This window comes from Myotis nattereri (genome assembly GCF_964212035.1).
Source record: "Myotis nattereri genome assembly, chromosome: Y".
Classification (NCBI taxonomy): domain Eukaryota; kingdom Metazoa; phylum Chordata; class Mammalia; order Chiroptera; family Vespertilionidae; genus Myotis; species Myotis nattereri.
The window spans coordinates 6785975-6803778 of NC_138094.1; the positions used below are offsets into that span (position 1 = coordinate 6785975).

The 17804-nt window shown below is 41.8% G+C and overlaps 1 protein-coding gene across 1 annotated transcript; it reads left to right on the plus strand.

Moving 5' to 3' along the window:
* Positions 1-12761: 12761 nt before the first annotated feature.
* LOC308512311 (cyclin-Q-like) lies at positions 12762-13800 on the plus strand (the record flags this gene model as incomplete). The annotated part of the gene is made up of 2 exons (XM_081082095.1): positions 12762-13571; positions 13687-13800. The coding sequence occupies 2 exons, from the start codon at positions 12762-12764 to the stop codon at positions 13798-13800; spliced, it is 924 nt and encodes a 307-aa protein (XP_080938221.1).
* Between the last annotated feature and the right edge of the window lie 4004 nt (positions 13801-17804).

Below are 17804 nucleotides of genomic sequence, written 5' to 3' on the forward strand. Positions count from 1 at the left end.
GTTTAATGCGTTCCGTGACGGAGCTTGTAAGTCAAATTACTCATACGTCAAATCAACAGTGAACGAGTGAGATATGTGATGGTGGGCTGATGTGGCATTCACTGTGAAGTTCCTTTTGCCAACTAGCGGTGGGGTATCTGAAGCTGGCTCATAACCCAAATTTTACATTGCAACTCAAAGCAAACAGTAGGCCGAGAGACGGCTGGGATCTCAAAAAACTAGTTAGTAAGGACACTTGTAACTCAAGGCCCCACTGTATCTGAAAATATAACAGAACCAAAGAAAATATGTTCCCCAAAAGAGGCCCTAATGGAATGACTTTGAGGATAATATTAAGGAATACTTTTGTAACAACCTCAGGCAACTTTGAAGGATATATGACACACTTACATTGGCTAGACTTTAAGATTAAAGAGAAATAAGACTATTTCCATCACTAGCACATAAAAGACCCAATAAAAGGAACTACTTTAAAATAAATCAGGATATATACATTAGCCAGAGAAAAGTTAGGGGCGGGAAGGTCAATTAGTTATGGCACACCCAATCTCCTAACTCACATCATTTCCTGCCTTCAAGAACGAAATGCCTAGCCCACCTTCTGTGACTCTGTGATGGTTGACCATCCAATTGTGATCCTGGAGGTCACCATTCCATTCCTGGTCAGGGGACAAGCCCAAGTCACTGGCTCAATCCCCAGTGGGGGATAAGAAGATGACAGCCAATCCATGATTCTCTATCATCATTCATGATTCTATTTCTCTCTCCCTCTCCCTTGCTCTCTGAAATCACTACAAATACTTTAAAAAATGCATACCAACTTGATGGTAAAAGAACTACACATACCAACTTTTCAAGACCTATTTGTGAAGAGTACAGGGAAGTCACCTTTTCCAACTTGTCTTTGTGGACTTTTTTATGCTATGGAAATGTTTGCATCATTTGCATTAGCTTTTTACCAGCAGTGACCTGATTTCTGCTGTCATTTTCTTTCTAGGGGGCGGGGGTTCTGCCTGTTCTAAATTAGAAAGGTCTCTGAAGGCTTAAAGCCTGATTCCATGTGTATTCATATACAGAAGTAACTAAGTTTAATGTAGTATATTGCTATGCAGAAAGGACATTTCAGCATCCTTCCAACCCCACAGTCCAGCACTTTTGAGACAAAAAGAAAAGTGATGGCTAAATAATCATGGCTCATATTGTATTATGGAAGTTTGAAAATAAGAAGGGAACCTAGAAATACTGTTACTGGAACCACAGTGCTAGAATTTTATTAAAAGACTTACTTTTCCGTTCATTTCTTTGGCGGCATCTGTAGCATCTTCAGGATTCTCAAAGGTAATAAAAACAGAGCCGCTGGACTTGTTTCTTGCTCCCTCCTTTATCAAACCCTCTGGAATTTAGAATTTTAAATGACACATGCCACATAAAATTTATCCTCTTAGAAATTTTTCAATATCTCTAAGGTTTTGAGAAATTCTCACAGAGCCCCTTATCCTATATAATAAAAGGCTAATATGCAAATTGATACAACAGTGGAACGACTGAAAGGCAAGCCGCCCGCCTCTCCGGGCAGTGCGGGAGGAGGAGTCTGGCCGCTGGGCTCTGAAATCCCTCTGCGCCTGCCTTAGGGCCTGGCCTCCCCAGAGCGGGTCCGAGTGTCCGGACCGGCTGCGTGGCCAGCAGCGGGCCGAGGGGTGGGGCCGGGCAGCGACCAACCACGGGGGAGGTCATGGGAGCAGAAGGCCTCACCACCTGGCTCTTTCCTCCCTTCCCCCTTGGTTGGCTCCCCGCTTGCCTGCACTGGGGCCTGGGGTCCATGCAGTCCTTGGGGCCCAGTCAGGGGGGCCTGCGTGGGCTGGCCACCGGGCCCTGTGGGGCATCGGCTCCCCGGCCTGCAGCGGGAGCCCAGCGCAGGCTGCCACCCACCCGCTGCCTCCGGGACTGGGCGTCCATACGGGCCGCGTGGATCCTCGGCCCTGGTGCAGCAGCGGTGGCAGCTGAGTGGGGCCTGTGCCCTAGCCCAGGGAGGCTGCCATGCTGCGGTGCACGGGCCCCATGGGCCAGGCCTGCTCCGAGAGGATGCTGCTTTTCTGGAGCTCGGCCGCTCCGCCGGCCGCACCCTGTGTGCTGGGCCTGTGCCCCCCAGGCGCTGCTGCGGGAGTCCCGGTCCGCCCACAGGCCAGCTGCAGGTGCTGTGCGGGAGGGCCACCCTGCCTTGCGGCGTGTTCGAGCAGCAGCAGCAGCGGGAGCCGGGCGAGGACTGCGCCCTCCATCTTGCCTTGGGTCCTCCATTTTGGGACAGAGCCATGTGCTTCTTTGCCAGGGGAAGCCGCTGCTAGCCACACCCAGTATTTCTCTGGACTAAGCAATAATAATCAAGGGAAGTGCACGCCATCACTATGACCACATCCTGTACTGACTCGCGCCTGGCCAATCGGCGGGGCACACAGTCCTCTCTCCTGCCCTCACTCCACCCCCGTTTAAAACCCCCTGTCCCATCAGGCCTCTGTCCCTCGGCCTCTCTCCCTTGGTGGGTCTGGTGAACAGGGAGCGCAAGCCGGCTTGCATAATAAAGGACTATTTGCTTTTGCATTGGACTGACTGGCTCCCTGGGGGTCTTGGGAACCTTGAAAACTGGGCACAACATGACCAGTCACTATTACACACACTGACCACAAGAGGGCAGACACCCAATGCAGGAACTGCCCCCTGGTAATCCCTTAGGTCCCAAAAGGGAACAACACTCATGGAAAAGCCCAGCTCATAACTGGCGGGCACAGCAGTGATGGCAGGAGCCGCTCTGGCTTCTGTGGCAGTGCTAATGATATCCGAATGATGCCTTAGGCCCACTTCCATAGCCAGACATTCCCCAGGGCTCCAGAACTGTCAGAGAGCACAGGCCTGGCTGAGGGACACCCACCCCCTGCCCCCAAGTGCACGAGTTTCATACATTAGGCCTCTAGTTTAAACAAATTGAGAGATATTCATATCAATTGATGCAGAAAAGGCATTTCACAAAATACAACACCCAATCCTATATAATAAATGAGAAACATTCAAATTAACATGTAACATTCAAATTAATATGTAACATGTTTTCAAGTAGGTAGACTAATTCTTGGGCAAGTGGAATAGAGAAACTGAGACAAGAAAATCAAGCCTGGCCAGTTTGTACAGCTTGTAGAAAGTCCTTAATCCTCCCCCGCCAGGGACACCTGAGCCCAAGTGGTTAATACCTCTCTTCCCACATTACAGACTATATAACAAATCACCCTGGAACTTTTAAGGTGGGAGTGAGAGAGGAGGTTGGACAGAAGGGGCAGTTTTGTCTTGCCCACTAAACAAACCAGCCTGCTGTCTTGCGAAAGTGGGGAAAGGAGACTTTATCTCACTCACTAAGCAAAGAATCAACAGCCTTGGGACTTGCCAAGATAAAAATTGTCAGACATTCTCATCAACTCTGAGACAGCTATAGCCAGTAAAAGGAGACCTTGAAATGCAGTCTGTGCCCAAGACACTGGGCAGAGGAACCTTGAATCCTATAGAATGAGAGATTTATAAATCCCCTTAAATCCCACTCGGCAAGCCAGAGTAGTTAAGAGCACACCTGTGTTTTACCAAATGTGAATTTCCATAGTTAGGCCTACATTGCTTTTTTAAATAAATTTGCTAGCTTTGCTCTTTTACATAGTTCTTTGTGTTACTAAAATGCTGCTGACTATCGCTCTGCTAAATTTCTTCTCATGTACACGCCAAGATCTGAGGGGGGAGGGGTAGGAAGTGCTCTCCCTTCCATTCAAGAGGCTGTCCAATTACATCATCTCTGGCTTTGGGGTGCCCTATAACAAACTGTTTAACTCATTTCTAGAAGTGCTTTCACAACGAAAAAGAGAAAAATAAAGTTATAGTAATACTTTGAAGAACACAAAGTAGTCTTAACTTATGTGGTCCATGTTACTATTTGCTATATGCTTAGTCAGAGCAGGTAGGCATTCTAAGACATACCTTCTCTTAAAGGACCAAATTTTCCAAACACTCTTTCAAGTGTTTTTTCATTGCTCTGTATACCCAGTCCTCCTACAAACAACTTCCTAGGTCTCTCTACTTCCACCATTGTGCTCTAATTGGTTAAAAATAGACACATAGCAAACAGTTATAAGCCAAAGAACATAACTTTTATTACACTGCCTTTCAAATATTCAAGTGAAGCAACATACACAAGCTTACTTTTAACAATGTGTATTTTTATTTTGTATCCTTATTATTGTTGAAAATATTACTGATCCCCTGCCCAATTTTTCCCCCAGTGTCCACTCTGCCAGGTTCCAGCCTTACCCTGGCCCTTCAACACCCTTTTATAAGTGTCCAAGGGCGACGTTTGTATGAAAAAAGGTCCTTTAGTTAATCTATTCACAACACAGCTACCCCACTTCTTTTTGAGGTTCATGAGTCTTTTCCACGTTTCCATACCTCTGGTTCTATTTTATCCATCCGTTGATTTTGTTAGTGAATTACACATATAAGTGCATGCAATAATGAGATATCTGTCCTTCTCTGATCGGTTTAGTTCACCTACATAAAGATCCCAGGAATCCTGCTGTCTCAAAGGAAAAGAGATCCTTCTTTTTTATACCTACATAGTGTTCCAATCCTGGAAATGTAGCACAGCTTTTTTATTCACTCCTCTATTGATGGGTACTAGGGATGTTTCCCCTTCTTAGTTTTTGTAAAGAATGCTGCCATAAACACAGGGGTGCATATATTCTTTCTGAATGGTATTTGGGGATTTTTAGGGTATCATTCCTAGATGTCTGTCCCTGGATAAAGTCACAAAGGCACAGAGAGTCCCAAACAAGGTGAACCCGAAAAGACCCACAGGAAGACTCATCATAATCACTATGTCAAATGTTCAGGTCAAAGAAAGAAACTAAAAGGCTACAAGAGAGACTGAAAGTTACATACAAGGGATCTCCCATTAGATTATCAAATGATTTCTCCACAGAAACACATCAGGCCAGAACAGAATGGATGGAAATTTATAAAGTGATGAAAGCAAAGGATTGAATCCAAGAATACTCTATCCAGCAAAGCTATCATTCAAAATTGAGGGGAAATAAGAAGCTCACAGACAAAAAGAGGATAAGACAGTTTATCACCACCAAGTCAGCAATGCAAGAAATGCTAAAGGGACTGGTGTAAAAAGAAGAAATAAAAAGGTAAGAAAGAAAACACGCACACACAAAAAAAATAGAATTGGCTACAAACAAGTACCTTTCATTAATAACTTTAAATGTAAATGGACTAAATGCTCCAATCAAAAGACTTCTAGTGGCTGAATGGATAAAAAACCATAACCCATATATTTGCTGTCTGCAATGGACCCACCTCAGAAGAAGTGACTCACAGAGACTGAAAGTGAAGAGGTGGAACAATATCTTTCAGGCAAATGGAAATGAAAAAAAGCTGGGGTAGCAATACTTATATCAGACAAAATAGAGCTCAAAGTGAAGGCCATAACAAGAGATGAGAAGGGCACGACAGAATACTAAAGGGATCAATACAGCAAGAGGATATAACCATGATAAACATATATGCACCCAATACAGGAGTGCCCAAATAAATAAAAAATATTCTGGAAGATATCAAAGGAGAGATCGACAAAAATACGATCATAGTAGGGAACTTTAATACACCACTGACATCACTGAATAAATCCTCTAGACAAACAATTGGCAAAGAAACAGCAATCCTAAATGACTCACTAGATCAGATGGATGTAATTGACATCTTCAGAACATTTCACACGAAAGCCATGGAATATAGGTTCTTCTCAAGTGCTCATGGGACATTTTCAAAAATAGACCACATATTGAGTCACAAACAAAGTCTCCCCAAATTCAAGAAGATTGAAATCATACCAACCATCTTCTCAGACCACGATGGCATAATATTAGAAATAAACTACAATAAAAACAACCCAAAATACTCAAAAACTTGGAAGCCGAATAGCAGGTTATTAAATATTGATTGTTTTACCAATGAGCTCAAAGAAGAAATGAAAATCATCCTGGAAAATAATGACAATGAAAACACAACAATCCAAAACCTATGGGACACATTGAAAGCAATCCTGAGAGGGAACTTTATAGCTCTTCAGGCCTATCTCAAAAAAAAAAAGAAAAAATGATAGTAAATCATCTAACTCTACATCTCAAAGAATGAGAAAGAGAGCAACAAGAAAAGCCCAGAGTGAGAAGAAGGAAGGAGATAATAAAGATTAGAGCAGAAATAAATGACATAGAGTCCAAAAAAACAATACAGACAATCAATGAAACCAAGAGCTGGTTCTTTGAAAGGATAAACAAGATGGGTGAAACTATAGCCAGGCTCACCAAGAAGCAAAGAGAGAGGACCCAAATAAACAAAATCAGAAAGGATAGAGGCAAAATAACAACAGACCCCACAGAAATACAAATGATTGTTAAACAATACTATGGACTCGTCTACTCCAACAAACTAGACAACCTGGAGGAAATGGAAAAATTCCTAGAAAACTACAACATTCCAAAACTCAATCAGGAAGAATCTAAAAATCTCAATAGGCCAATAACTATGGAAGAAATTGAAGCAGTCATCAAAAAGCTTCCATCAAACAAAAGCCCAGGACCGGACGGCTTCACAGGAGAGTTTTACCAAACATTCAAAGAAGAACTAAAAACTATCCTGCTCAGACTATTCCAAAAAATTCAAGAGGAAGGAACACTTTCAAGTCCATTCTATGAAGCCAGCATCACCCTAATACCAAAACCAGGTAAAGACAACACAATGAAAGAGAATTGCAGGCCAATATTCCTCATGAACACAGATGCCAAAATCCTCAAAAAAATCTTAGCAAATTGGATCCAGCAGTACATCAGAAAGATCCTATACCATGACCAAGTAGGATTTATCCCAGGGATGCAAGGATGGTACAATACGCACAAATCAATAAACGTGATACATCACATAAACAAATTGAAAGAAAAAACACACATAGTCATATCAATTGATACAGAAAAAAGAATTTGACAAAATCTAACACCCATTTTTGATAAAACTCTCAGAAAGGTGGGAATAGAAGCATCATACCTCAAGATTATAAAAACCGTATATGAAAAACCTACAGCCAACATCATACTCAATGGACAAAAACAAACACCATTTCCCCTAAGAACAGGAACAAGACAGGGATGCCCACTCTCACCACTCATCTTCAACATAGTACTGGAAGTATTAGCCATTGCAATTAGACAAGAAGACGAAATAAAATGCATCAAAATTGGAAAATAAGAAATGAAACTCCTTATTCGAAGATGACATGATATTATACATAAAACACCCTAAAGACGTCATCAAAAAACTATTAGACTTAATAGATGAATTTGGCAATGTAGCAGGATACAAAATTAATGCCAAGAAATCTATAGCATTCCTATACGCCAATAGTTAACTTACAGAAAAAAAAGAATAAAAAATACAATCCCATTTACCATCGCACCAAAAAAAATTAAGATACCTAGGAATAAAATTAACTAAAGAGGTAAAAGACCTCTACTCAGAAAACTGCAGGACATTGAAAAATGAGATAAAGGAAAACAAAAACAGATGGAAGAACATATCATGTTTTTGGATTGGTAGAATCAACATCATCAAAATTTCCATACTACCCAAAGCAATCTATACATTCAACACACTTCCCATTAAAATACCAATGGCATATTACACAGACCTAGAACGAACTCTCCAAAAATTCATCTGGAATAAAAATAGATCCCGAATAGCTGTAGCGATCCTGGGAAAGAACAGAGTAGGTGGGATCTCAATACCAGATATCAAGGTGAATTACAAAGCCACGGTTCTCAGGACTGCCTGGTACTGGCACAAGAACAGACATATAGATCAATGGAATACAATAGTGCCCAGAAATCAACCCGAACCAATATGCTTAATTAATATTTGACAAAGGAGGCAAGAATATACAATGGAGCAAAGATAGCCCCGTCAATAAATGGTGTTGGGAAAATTGGACAGATACATGCAAAAATATGAAACTAAACCAGCAACTTACACCATACCCAAAAATAAACTGAAAATTGATAAAGGACTTAAATGTATGATAGGAAACCATAAAAATATTAGAAGAATCAAAAGGCAACAAAATCCCAGACATATACCGAAGCAATTTCTTCACCAATATAGCTCCTAGGGCATTGGAAACTAAAGAGAAAATAAACAAATGGGACCACATCAAAATAAAGAGCTTCTTCACAGCAAAAGAAACCATCAACAAAACAACAAGAAAGCCCACTGCATGGGAGAACATATTTGCCAATGTTATCACCGGTAAGGGTTTAATCTCCAAAATTTATAGGGAACTCATACAACTTAACAAAAGGAATATAAACAATCCAATAAAGAAATGGGGAACGGACCTAAATAGACACTTTTCAAAAGAGGACATTCAGAAAGCCAAGAGACATATGAAAACATGCTCAAAGTCACTAATCATCCGAGAAATGCAAATCAAAACAACAATGAGGTACCATCTCACACCTGTCAGAATGGCTATCTTCAACAAATCCACAAACCACAAGTGCTGGAGAGGATGTGGATAAAAAGGAACCCTTCTGCACTGCCAGTGGGAATGCAGACTGGTGCAGCCACTATGGAGAACATTATGGAGTTTCCTCAAAAAACTAAAAATGGAACTCCCATTTGACCTCATGATCCCACTTCTAGGAATATATCCCAAGAAAACAGAAACACCAATTATAAAGGATATATGCACCCCTATGTTCATAGCTGTACAATTCACCATAGCTAAGATTTGGAAACAGCCTAAGTACCCATCAGTAGATGAATGGATTAGAATACTATGGTACATCTACAGGATGGGATACCATGCTCCTGTAAAAAGAAGGAATTCTTGCCATTTGCAGCAGCATGGATGGAACTGGAGAGCATTATGCTAAGTGAAATAAGCCAGTCAATGAAGGAAAAATACCACATGATCTCACTCATTTATGGATAATAAAGACCATTATAAACTTATGAACAAAAATAGATATAGAGGCAGAGCAGCCTCGAATAAACTGTCACACTACAGCGGGAAGGCCAGGGAGGGTTGGAGGGCAGGAGGGGAGGGTAAGAGATCACCCGAAGGACTTGTATGCATGCATATAAGCATAACTAATGGACATAGGTTACTGGGAGTTAGGGGAGGCCAGGGATTGTCAAGGGCGGGAAAAAAAAAAAAAAGGAGACTTATGTAATACTCTTTGTAATACTTTAAGCAATAAAAAAAAAAAAAAAAATTGAAAAAAAAAAGAAAAAAGAAATCTCAAAGTAAAGGTCATAAAAAAAGATGACTGATTGCTAGGATGTGCTCCAACACCCAGGGGGTAGACTCTCAATGCAAGAGCTTCCCTTTGTGGTCAGTGAACTCCCACAAGGGGAGCGCCACTCAGCCGGAAGGTGGGCTGATGACTGGCAAGTGAGCAGCAGTGGCAGGAATCTCTCCCACATCCACAGCAGCTCTAAGAATGTTTGGCAACTGGGATTAAGCCTAAGCCATCACTTGGACATCCCCTGAGGTCTCCCAGACTGCCCGAGGGTGAGGGACTCCGCCAAGTGTACAAAGATCGTTCACTGGGTCACTAATATTACAAATAAACCAAAATAAAATAGAACAAAGTTCAAATTCTTGGAGGCTAACTAGTCTTTTATTAAATAAATGGAGGCCCAGAGTACGAATTCCTGCACGGAAGCAGTCCGGTCGACCTCCCCAGATGGGGGCACATGGGGCCAGGCTGCCAGGGGTTAGTGGCCATTGGCAGTTAACCAGAAGGCCATGCCTCCAATCTCGGCATTAGTGCATATAGGAGGTGTGGCTGACCAGGGGGAAAGGCCAGGGGTGGTTTGCTTATCAGTCTGGCACCAAATAGGAAATTGGGGGCTGATGGGAGGACAGGATGATCAGGGATATGGCCTTTTGAGGCCCAGATAAGGCTGGTTGGCTGCCGCAATGCAAGTCATAGCCACCAGCCATTCTGGCCATTCTGCCATTTTGGTCACAGGGCTTTTATGGACAAAGATAGATGACTGGATTACTACAGAGATTAAAGAAGAAATTAAAATCATCCTGGAAATAAATGACAATTAAAAATAAAAATCCAGCCCAAACTGGTTTGTCTCAGTGGATAGAGCTTCGGCCTACTGACTGAGGGGTCCTGGGTTTGACTCCGGTCAAGGGCATGTATCTGGGTCGTGGGCACATGTCCAGTGGGAGATGTGCAGGAGGCAGCTGATCGATGTTTCCCTCTCATCCATGTTTCTGACTCTCTATCTCTCTCCCTTCCTCTGTGCAAAAAATCAATAAAATATAAATATAAAATAAAATAAAATATAAATCCAAAATCTAGGGACACACTGAAAGTAGTCCTTAGTGAGAAGGAACTTCATAGCATTACAAGCCTAATTCTACAAGAAAAACAGTTAACAAATTATCTAACCCCCACAACTTAGAAAGTTAGAGAGAGCAACAAGCAAAGCCCAAACTGAGCAGCAGGAAGGAAATAATGAAGATCACAGCAGAAATAAATGACATAGAGACCAAAAACCGCACAAAAGATTAATAAAGACATGAGCTATTTCTTTGAAAGGATAAACCAGATTGACTAAGCTCTAGCTAGGCTCACCAACAGGACCCCAGTAAACAAAATCAGAAATGAAAGAGGCAAAATAGCAAAAGACCCCACAGATATAAAAAGGATTGTAAATAAATACTATGGACAACTCTACTCCAACAAACTGATCAACCCTGAAGAAATGGACATATTCCTAGAAAAATACAGTCTTCCTAAACTCAATTAGGAAGAATAAAACAGGACTAGGCTTATAACTACTCAGGAAATTCAAGCAGTCACAAAAATAACTTGCAGCAAACAAAAGCCTGGGCTAGACGGCTTCACAGGGAGTTTTACCAAGTGTTCAAAGAAAAGCTAAAACCTTCTTCCTCAGACTATTCCATAAAATTCAAATGAAGTACCATTTCCCAACACTTCCTATGAAGCCAGCATTACTCTAATCCCAAAGCCAGATAGAGAAAACACAAAGAAAGAAAAATGCAGGCCAATATATCTCTGATGACCATAGATGTTATAATCCTCAACAGAACTCTAACAAATGCGATGCAACATTACATTGAAATGAGCATACACCTTGCCAAAGCGGGTATATTCTGGGGAAGTAGGATGAGTCAACATCCAGAAATCAATAAATGTGATGAATCACATAAACAAATTGAGAGAGATTCATATCCATTGGTGCAGGAAAAGCATGTGACAATATCCAACACCCAATTTTGATAAAAACTCTAAGCAAACTGGGCATAGAGGGATCATACCTCAACATTATAAAAGCCTTATGTGACAAACCTACAGACATTATACTCAATGGGCAAAAACAATTACTCTAAGAAGAGGATCAAGACAGGGATGCCCACTCTCACCACTTCTGTTCGACAGAGTACTGGTAGTGCTAGGCAATGCAGTCAGACAAGAAGAAGTCAAACAAGGCATGCTAAGTGGAAAAGAAGAAGTAAAACTGTCATAATTCGCAGATGGCATGGTACTGTGCATAGAAATACCTAAAGACTTCATCAAAAAACGAGGAGATTTACAAATGGATTTGGCAATGTAGCAGGGTACAAAATTAACACCCACAATTCCATGGCTTTTTTTTTAATATATTTTATTGATTTTTTACAGAGAGGAAGGGAGAGAGAGAGTTAGAAACATCGATGAGAGAGAAGCATCGATCAGCTGCCTCCTGCACATCTCCCACTGGGGATGTGCCCGCAACCCAGGTACATGCCCTTGACCGGAATCGAACCTGGGACCCTTCAATCCGCAGGCCGATGCTCTAGCCACTGAGCCAAACCGGTTTTGGCTCCATGGCTTTTTGATACACCAATAATGAACTCACAGAAAGAGAAACTAAAAAAAGAACAAAACAAAACCAAAAAAAAAAAAAAAAAGACAACAAGAAAAATGCCATTTACCAGTGCAACAAAAAATTAAGATACTTAGGAATAAATTTAACTAAGGAGGTATAAACCTCTTCTCGGAAACTTACAGGAAATTGAAAAAAGTGATAGAGGAAGATTTAGGCAAATAGAAGAACATACCATATTCATGGATTGGTACAATCAACATCAATAAAATGTCCATAATACCCAAAGCAATGTACAGTTTTAATGTATTCTGCATTAAAATATCATTGGAGTATCTCACCTAGAAGAAAGTTTCCAAAAATTCCTATGGAATTAAAAAAGACCCCAAATTGTTACAGCAATCTGGACAAAGAAGAACAAACTTGGAGGGATCACAATACCAGATATCAAGCTATACAACAAGCCACCATTCTCAGAACTGCCTCTTACTGGAAGTAAAACAGACATATAGAACAATGGGACAGAACAGAGAACATAGAAGTCGACCCTAACCATTATGCTCAATTAATATTTGACAAGGGAAGCAAAAGCATAGAATGGAATCATACAGTCTCTTCAATAATTGGTGTTGGAACCGGGGTGGCAGTCCGGCCTCGGCGGGGTGGGGCTGGGATATCAGCGACTGGCTCTAGGACAGCGCTGGTGCTGGCCCTGCACTGGGGACTCTTGCCCTTCTGAAGGGTCTGCGGCCTCAGAGCGGGACCCCATGGAGGACCTTAGCCTGGACAGCTGCAGAGAGGAGGACAGGGCGCCAGGCGCCAAGGGGTGGCCCGAACCCCAGGCGAGGGTGCACTTCCGCGTGACAAGGTTCATCATGGAGGCAGGTGTCAAGCTAGGGATGCAGTCCATTCCCCTCGCCACTGCCTGTGCCATTTACCATAAGTTCTTCTGCGAGATCAACCTGGACGCCTATGACCCCTACTTGGTAGCCATGTCTGCCCTTTACTTGGCTGGCAAAGTGGAAGAACAGCCCCTGCGAACCCGTGACATCATCAACGTGTCCAACAGGGACTTCCACCCGGGCAGCGAGCCCTTGGAGATGGACTCCCGATTCTGGGTGATCCTGGACAGCATTGTGCAGTGCGAGCTCCTTGTGCTGCCTGTACTGCGCTTCCAAGTCTCCTATCAGCACCCACACAGGTACCTGCTCCACTACCTGATTTCTCTCAAGAACTGGCTGAATCCTTACAGCTGGCAAAGGACCCCCATCCCCATCACTGCCTGGGCCCTGCTGCGGAACAGCTACCGTGGTGGGCTGTGCTTCAGGTTCCAGGCTCAGCACATAGGGGAGGCGGTGCTCCACCTGGCCCTCCAGGTCTACGGGGTCCAGGTGCCCACCGAGGCTGAGGCCGAGAAGCCATGGTGGCAGGTGTTTAGTGGCGACCTTACCAAGCCAATCATTGATAACATTGTGTCTGATCTCACTCGGATTTATAACATGGACACAGAGATCCCCAAAGGCCCTGGCCCAGGCCTGTCCAAAGAGAAGCCTGGGACACTTGGCTGCCCGGGGACAGCGCCACCACATCGCCCTGATGTCCCCTCCCCAGAGCACTGGCTGGGACGACTGGTTTTGTGCTGCTGGAGACAGGCCGGTGAAGGCGATGACATGCTGCCACTTTGATTCTCAGGCTTTGACATTCCCCAACAGCTATGGTCCAGATGGTGATGAGCGCTGCACCTCCCGCGGGCATGAGCTTGCTGTGGGCGGCTCTGAGGCCTCCGGCTCTGCTTTTGTCCTTTGAAAGGAGGCAGACTACAGGGGAGGTTTGGAATCAGTGGAAGGAAAATCAAAGAACGGATGGGACTGTACCCCAGGAGATTTTTTTAAAGGCCAGATTTAGAGAAAGTATGACTCAATTAACATAGAGGAAATTTTATTTTGTTTCATTGAAGATATTACAAAGCCAAAATAAAAACATAATAATAATTGGTGTTGGACTTATAGCACAGATACATGCAAAAAAAATTAGTCTAGACCACCAACTTACACCATACACAAGTATAAACGGGGAATGAATAAAGGACTTAAACGTAAGTGGGTAACCATGAAAATCTTAGAAGAAGCAAAATATCAGGCATCTGTCTCAGCAATACCTTTACTGATACAGCTCCTAGGGCAATGGATACTGAGGAGAAAAGAAACAAATGGGACGACGTCAAATTAAAACGCTTCTGCAGAGAAGAAGCAGCCAACAAATACAACAACAACAACAACAACAACAAAACAAGGAAGTCCACTGCCTGGGAGAAGATATTTGCCAATGTTATATCCAATAAGGACTTATTCTCCAAAATTTATACTGAACTCGTCCAATTAAACGAAAGTAAGATCAACATTCCAATAGAAAAATGGATGTAGGACTAAGATACTTTTTGTAAGTGGACATACAGAAAGCCAGGAGACACATGAAAATATGCTCAAAACCGTTAATCATCCAAGAGATGCAAATCAAAAGGACCAATGAGATACCATCTCACACTGGTCAGAATGTCTATCATCAACAATTCAACAAACAACAAGTGCTGCCAAGGATGGGGTGTAAAAGGAATCCTCTTGCATTACTGGTGGGAATGCAGACTGGTATAGCAACTTTGCAGAACAGTATGGAGTTTCCTCAAAAAATTTTAAAAATGTGGCTCCCATTTGAACCAGTAGTCCCACTACTAGGAACATATCCCAAAAATTGACAAACACCAATCGGAAATGGCTTGTGCATCCACATATATATAGCAGCACAATATACAATAGCTAATATTTGGAAGAAGCCTAAGTGCCCATCAGCAGATAAATGGATTAAAATCGGTGGCACATATACACATAGGAACAATACACTGCTGTAAAAAATAAAGAACTTTTACCATTCCCAAAAGCATGGAAGGACATGTAGAGCATTATGCTGAGCAAAATAAGCCCTTTGGAGAAAGATAAATACCATGACCTCACTCATTTGTGGAATAAAATGAACAACATAAACTACTCAACAAAAATAGATCCAGAGTCAGAAAAGCATGGAACTGACGGTCAAACCTCAGAGGGAAGGCAGGACTAGGTGGTAAGAGAAAAACCAAAGGATTTGTATGCATGCATATCAGCATAACCATGGACATAGACACTAGGGGTTGGGAAAGGGCATATGCTGGGGTGCAGGTGCACAAGGGGGAAAAGAAGACATATGTCATACTATATGTAATCCTCTACACAATAAAGAATTTTTTAAAAATGTGTTCCTAGAATTACACCTTTTAAAAACAGTAAGTTGATTAACATGCATACATAAATTCTCCAGTCTCCCAATAACTTCATAATGGTTGATCTTTTAGCTAAATCAACATGGCATGTGTAAACATAACTCAGGTCACTGTAATTGCTCCACATAAAACTCTGTGGATGTTTGGAACTATTTTTGTAAACAAATCTGGAGTCACATATTCCACCAAGATGTCTCGCACTGATGGGCAGCGACACAAAATAAACAGCCACTGGACACGGTTCCCACCTTAAGGAATCACTTGAGCTTTCTGGGTCCAAAATGTTTTCCACAGATTTATACACCACGGCCTCCTTCCTGACATTTGAGATTCAACAAACATCCCTTGATCCCCTTAATTTTATGAATAGAAACACTATCTCCTACCAATATATCTTCTAAAAATAATTACCCCCTATATTTTTCCTCTTATCTTTTTTGTGCATGATTGTACTTATTTACATTTACTTGCATGTTTGTTATTTTTACCATAGAAAATAAGTGCCCAATAAGTAGGGATTTTGTCTTATTCAGAATCATTGTGTAGGCTACAAAACATCACTTGAAAGAAGACACTTAGGAATAATACCTACACAAACTACATTTCTTCTGCTTAGAAACTAGGGAAACAACATCAACCATTCTCCATAAATCAAATAAATGGACTTCTGAACTCAATAAAAATCATGAGACAAATCCCACTCTTGGCTGTTGACAAACCCTAAAAGATAAAGGTAAAGTCAAAGGGTCAATATGTACTCATCCCCTTCAATGTATCATAAAACAGGCTCTCCAAATAAAGGACAGGGACATAAGTGAGTTATGTACTAAAAGTCACTGAAGATCAACAACTTAATATATGGCATAACGAGTATACACACAAATTAACGTAAATATAAGATCAAAAGTGTAGCCAAAGCACAAACTTGGTTATTGACGTAGAAATCTGCATATGTTACCTTGTCCCAGGGAAGAGTGATTCTAAATAAATCCAAAAGAACATAGCTTACATTAGTGGTATGATATGTTGGAAATATCTGAAAATATAACAGAACCAAAGAAAATATGTACCCCAAACGATGCCCAAATGGTGTGCCTTTCAGGGTAATATTAAGGAATACTTGTGCAATGAGCACCGAAAACTTTGAAGGATATGGGACACACTTATATTGGCTAGACTTTAATATTAAAGAGAAATAAGACTATTTCCCTCACTAGTACATTAAAGACTCATTGAAACGAACTCTTATTCTCTATTTTAAAATAAATCTGGATATATATATTTTACAAAAATCAGTCTTGTTACACGATTCAAAAATAATTAACCAGAGAAAAGTTAGTTAGGGGCGGGAAGGTCAATTAGTTATGGCACAAACAATGTCCTAACTCACATCAGTTCCTGTCTTGAAGAACTAAATACCTAGCCCATCTGCTGTGACGCTGTGATGGTTGACAATCCTATTGTTAGCCCGGAGGTCACTGTCCTATTCCTGGTCAAAGAACAAGCCCAAGCCCCTTGCTCAATCTCCAGTGGGGGACAAGGAGATGGCAGCCATTCAGTGATTCTCTCTCATCATTCATGTTTCTCTCTCCCTCTCCCTTGCTCTATGAAATCAATACAAATACTTTTTTTAAAAAGGTATACCAACTTGAGGGTAAAGGGACTACACATACCATATTTGCAAGACCCTTTTTAATGCTATGGAAATGTTTACATCAATTGTACTTCTTACCAACAGTGACCTGATTTCTACTGACACTGTATGTCTGGAGTGGGCAGGCTGTTCTAAATTACAAAGTGCTTTGAAGGCTTAAAGCACGATTCCATCTGTCTTCATATCCTAAATTAACTAAGCTTAATGTACTATTTTGCTACACAAAACGGACATTTCAACATCCTTCCAACGCCACAGTCCAGCACTTTTGTAAAAAAGAAAAAAAAAAAAGAATAGTGATGGCTTAATAATGATGGCTCATATGGCATTATCAAACTTTAAAAACAAGAAGACAAAAACCTGGAAATACTATTACTTGAGCCACTGTGCTAGAATTTTATTAAAAGACTAAACTTATGTCTGTGTGTATATCATCTCTTAGCACCCATCCATTCTCTGTCTTGCATGCATCATCTCTTCACCCATTATCTGTCCTGGGTGCCAACCACCATGCATCACCCACCTGCCATCCTCTGTCATGCCTTGTCTAACTCTCCCTCCTCAGCTGTTAAGGGTAGTAATCCTGAGCCACTTTGTGGGTGCTGTGAGTTTCCCTCTTCACCCAGGCATCCCAATCCTCCATTTTATACCGTCTACTTCTCCCCTTCCAGGGGCTGTTGAAAGGGTTAAAGAGAATAAAACAGGGCAGAGAATACCTTATTTTGCTTAGCAGATATCGTGCAGCAAGCTTGCAGCCTTGAGCACAGCATAGCCCAGATAACCAGAAGACACCTGGCATGGGAGGAACCAAGGACAGACCAGACCCTCATGTCAGCAGAGCAG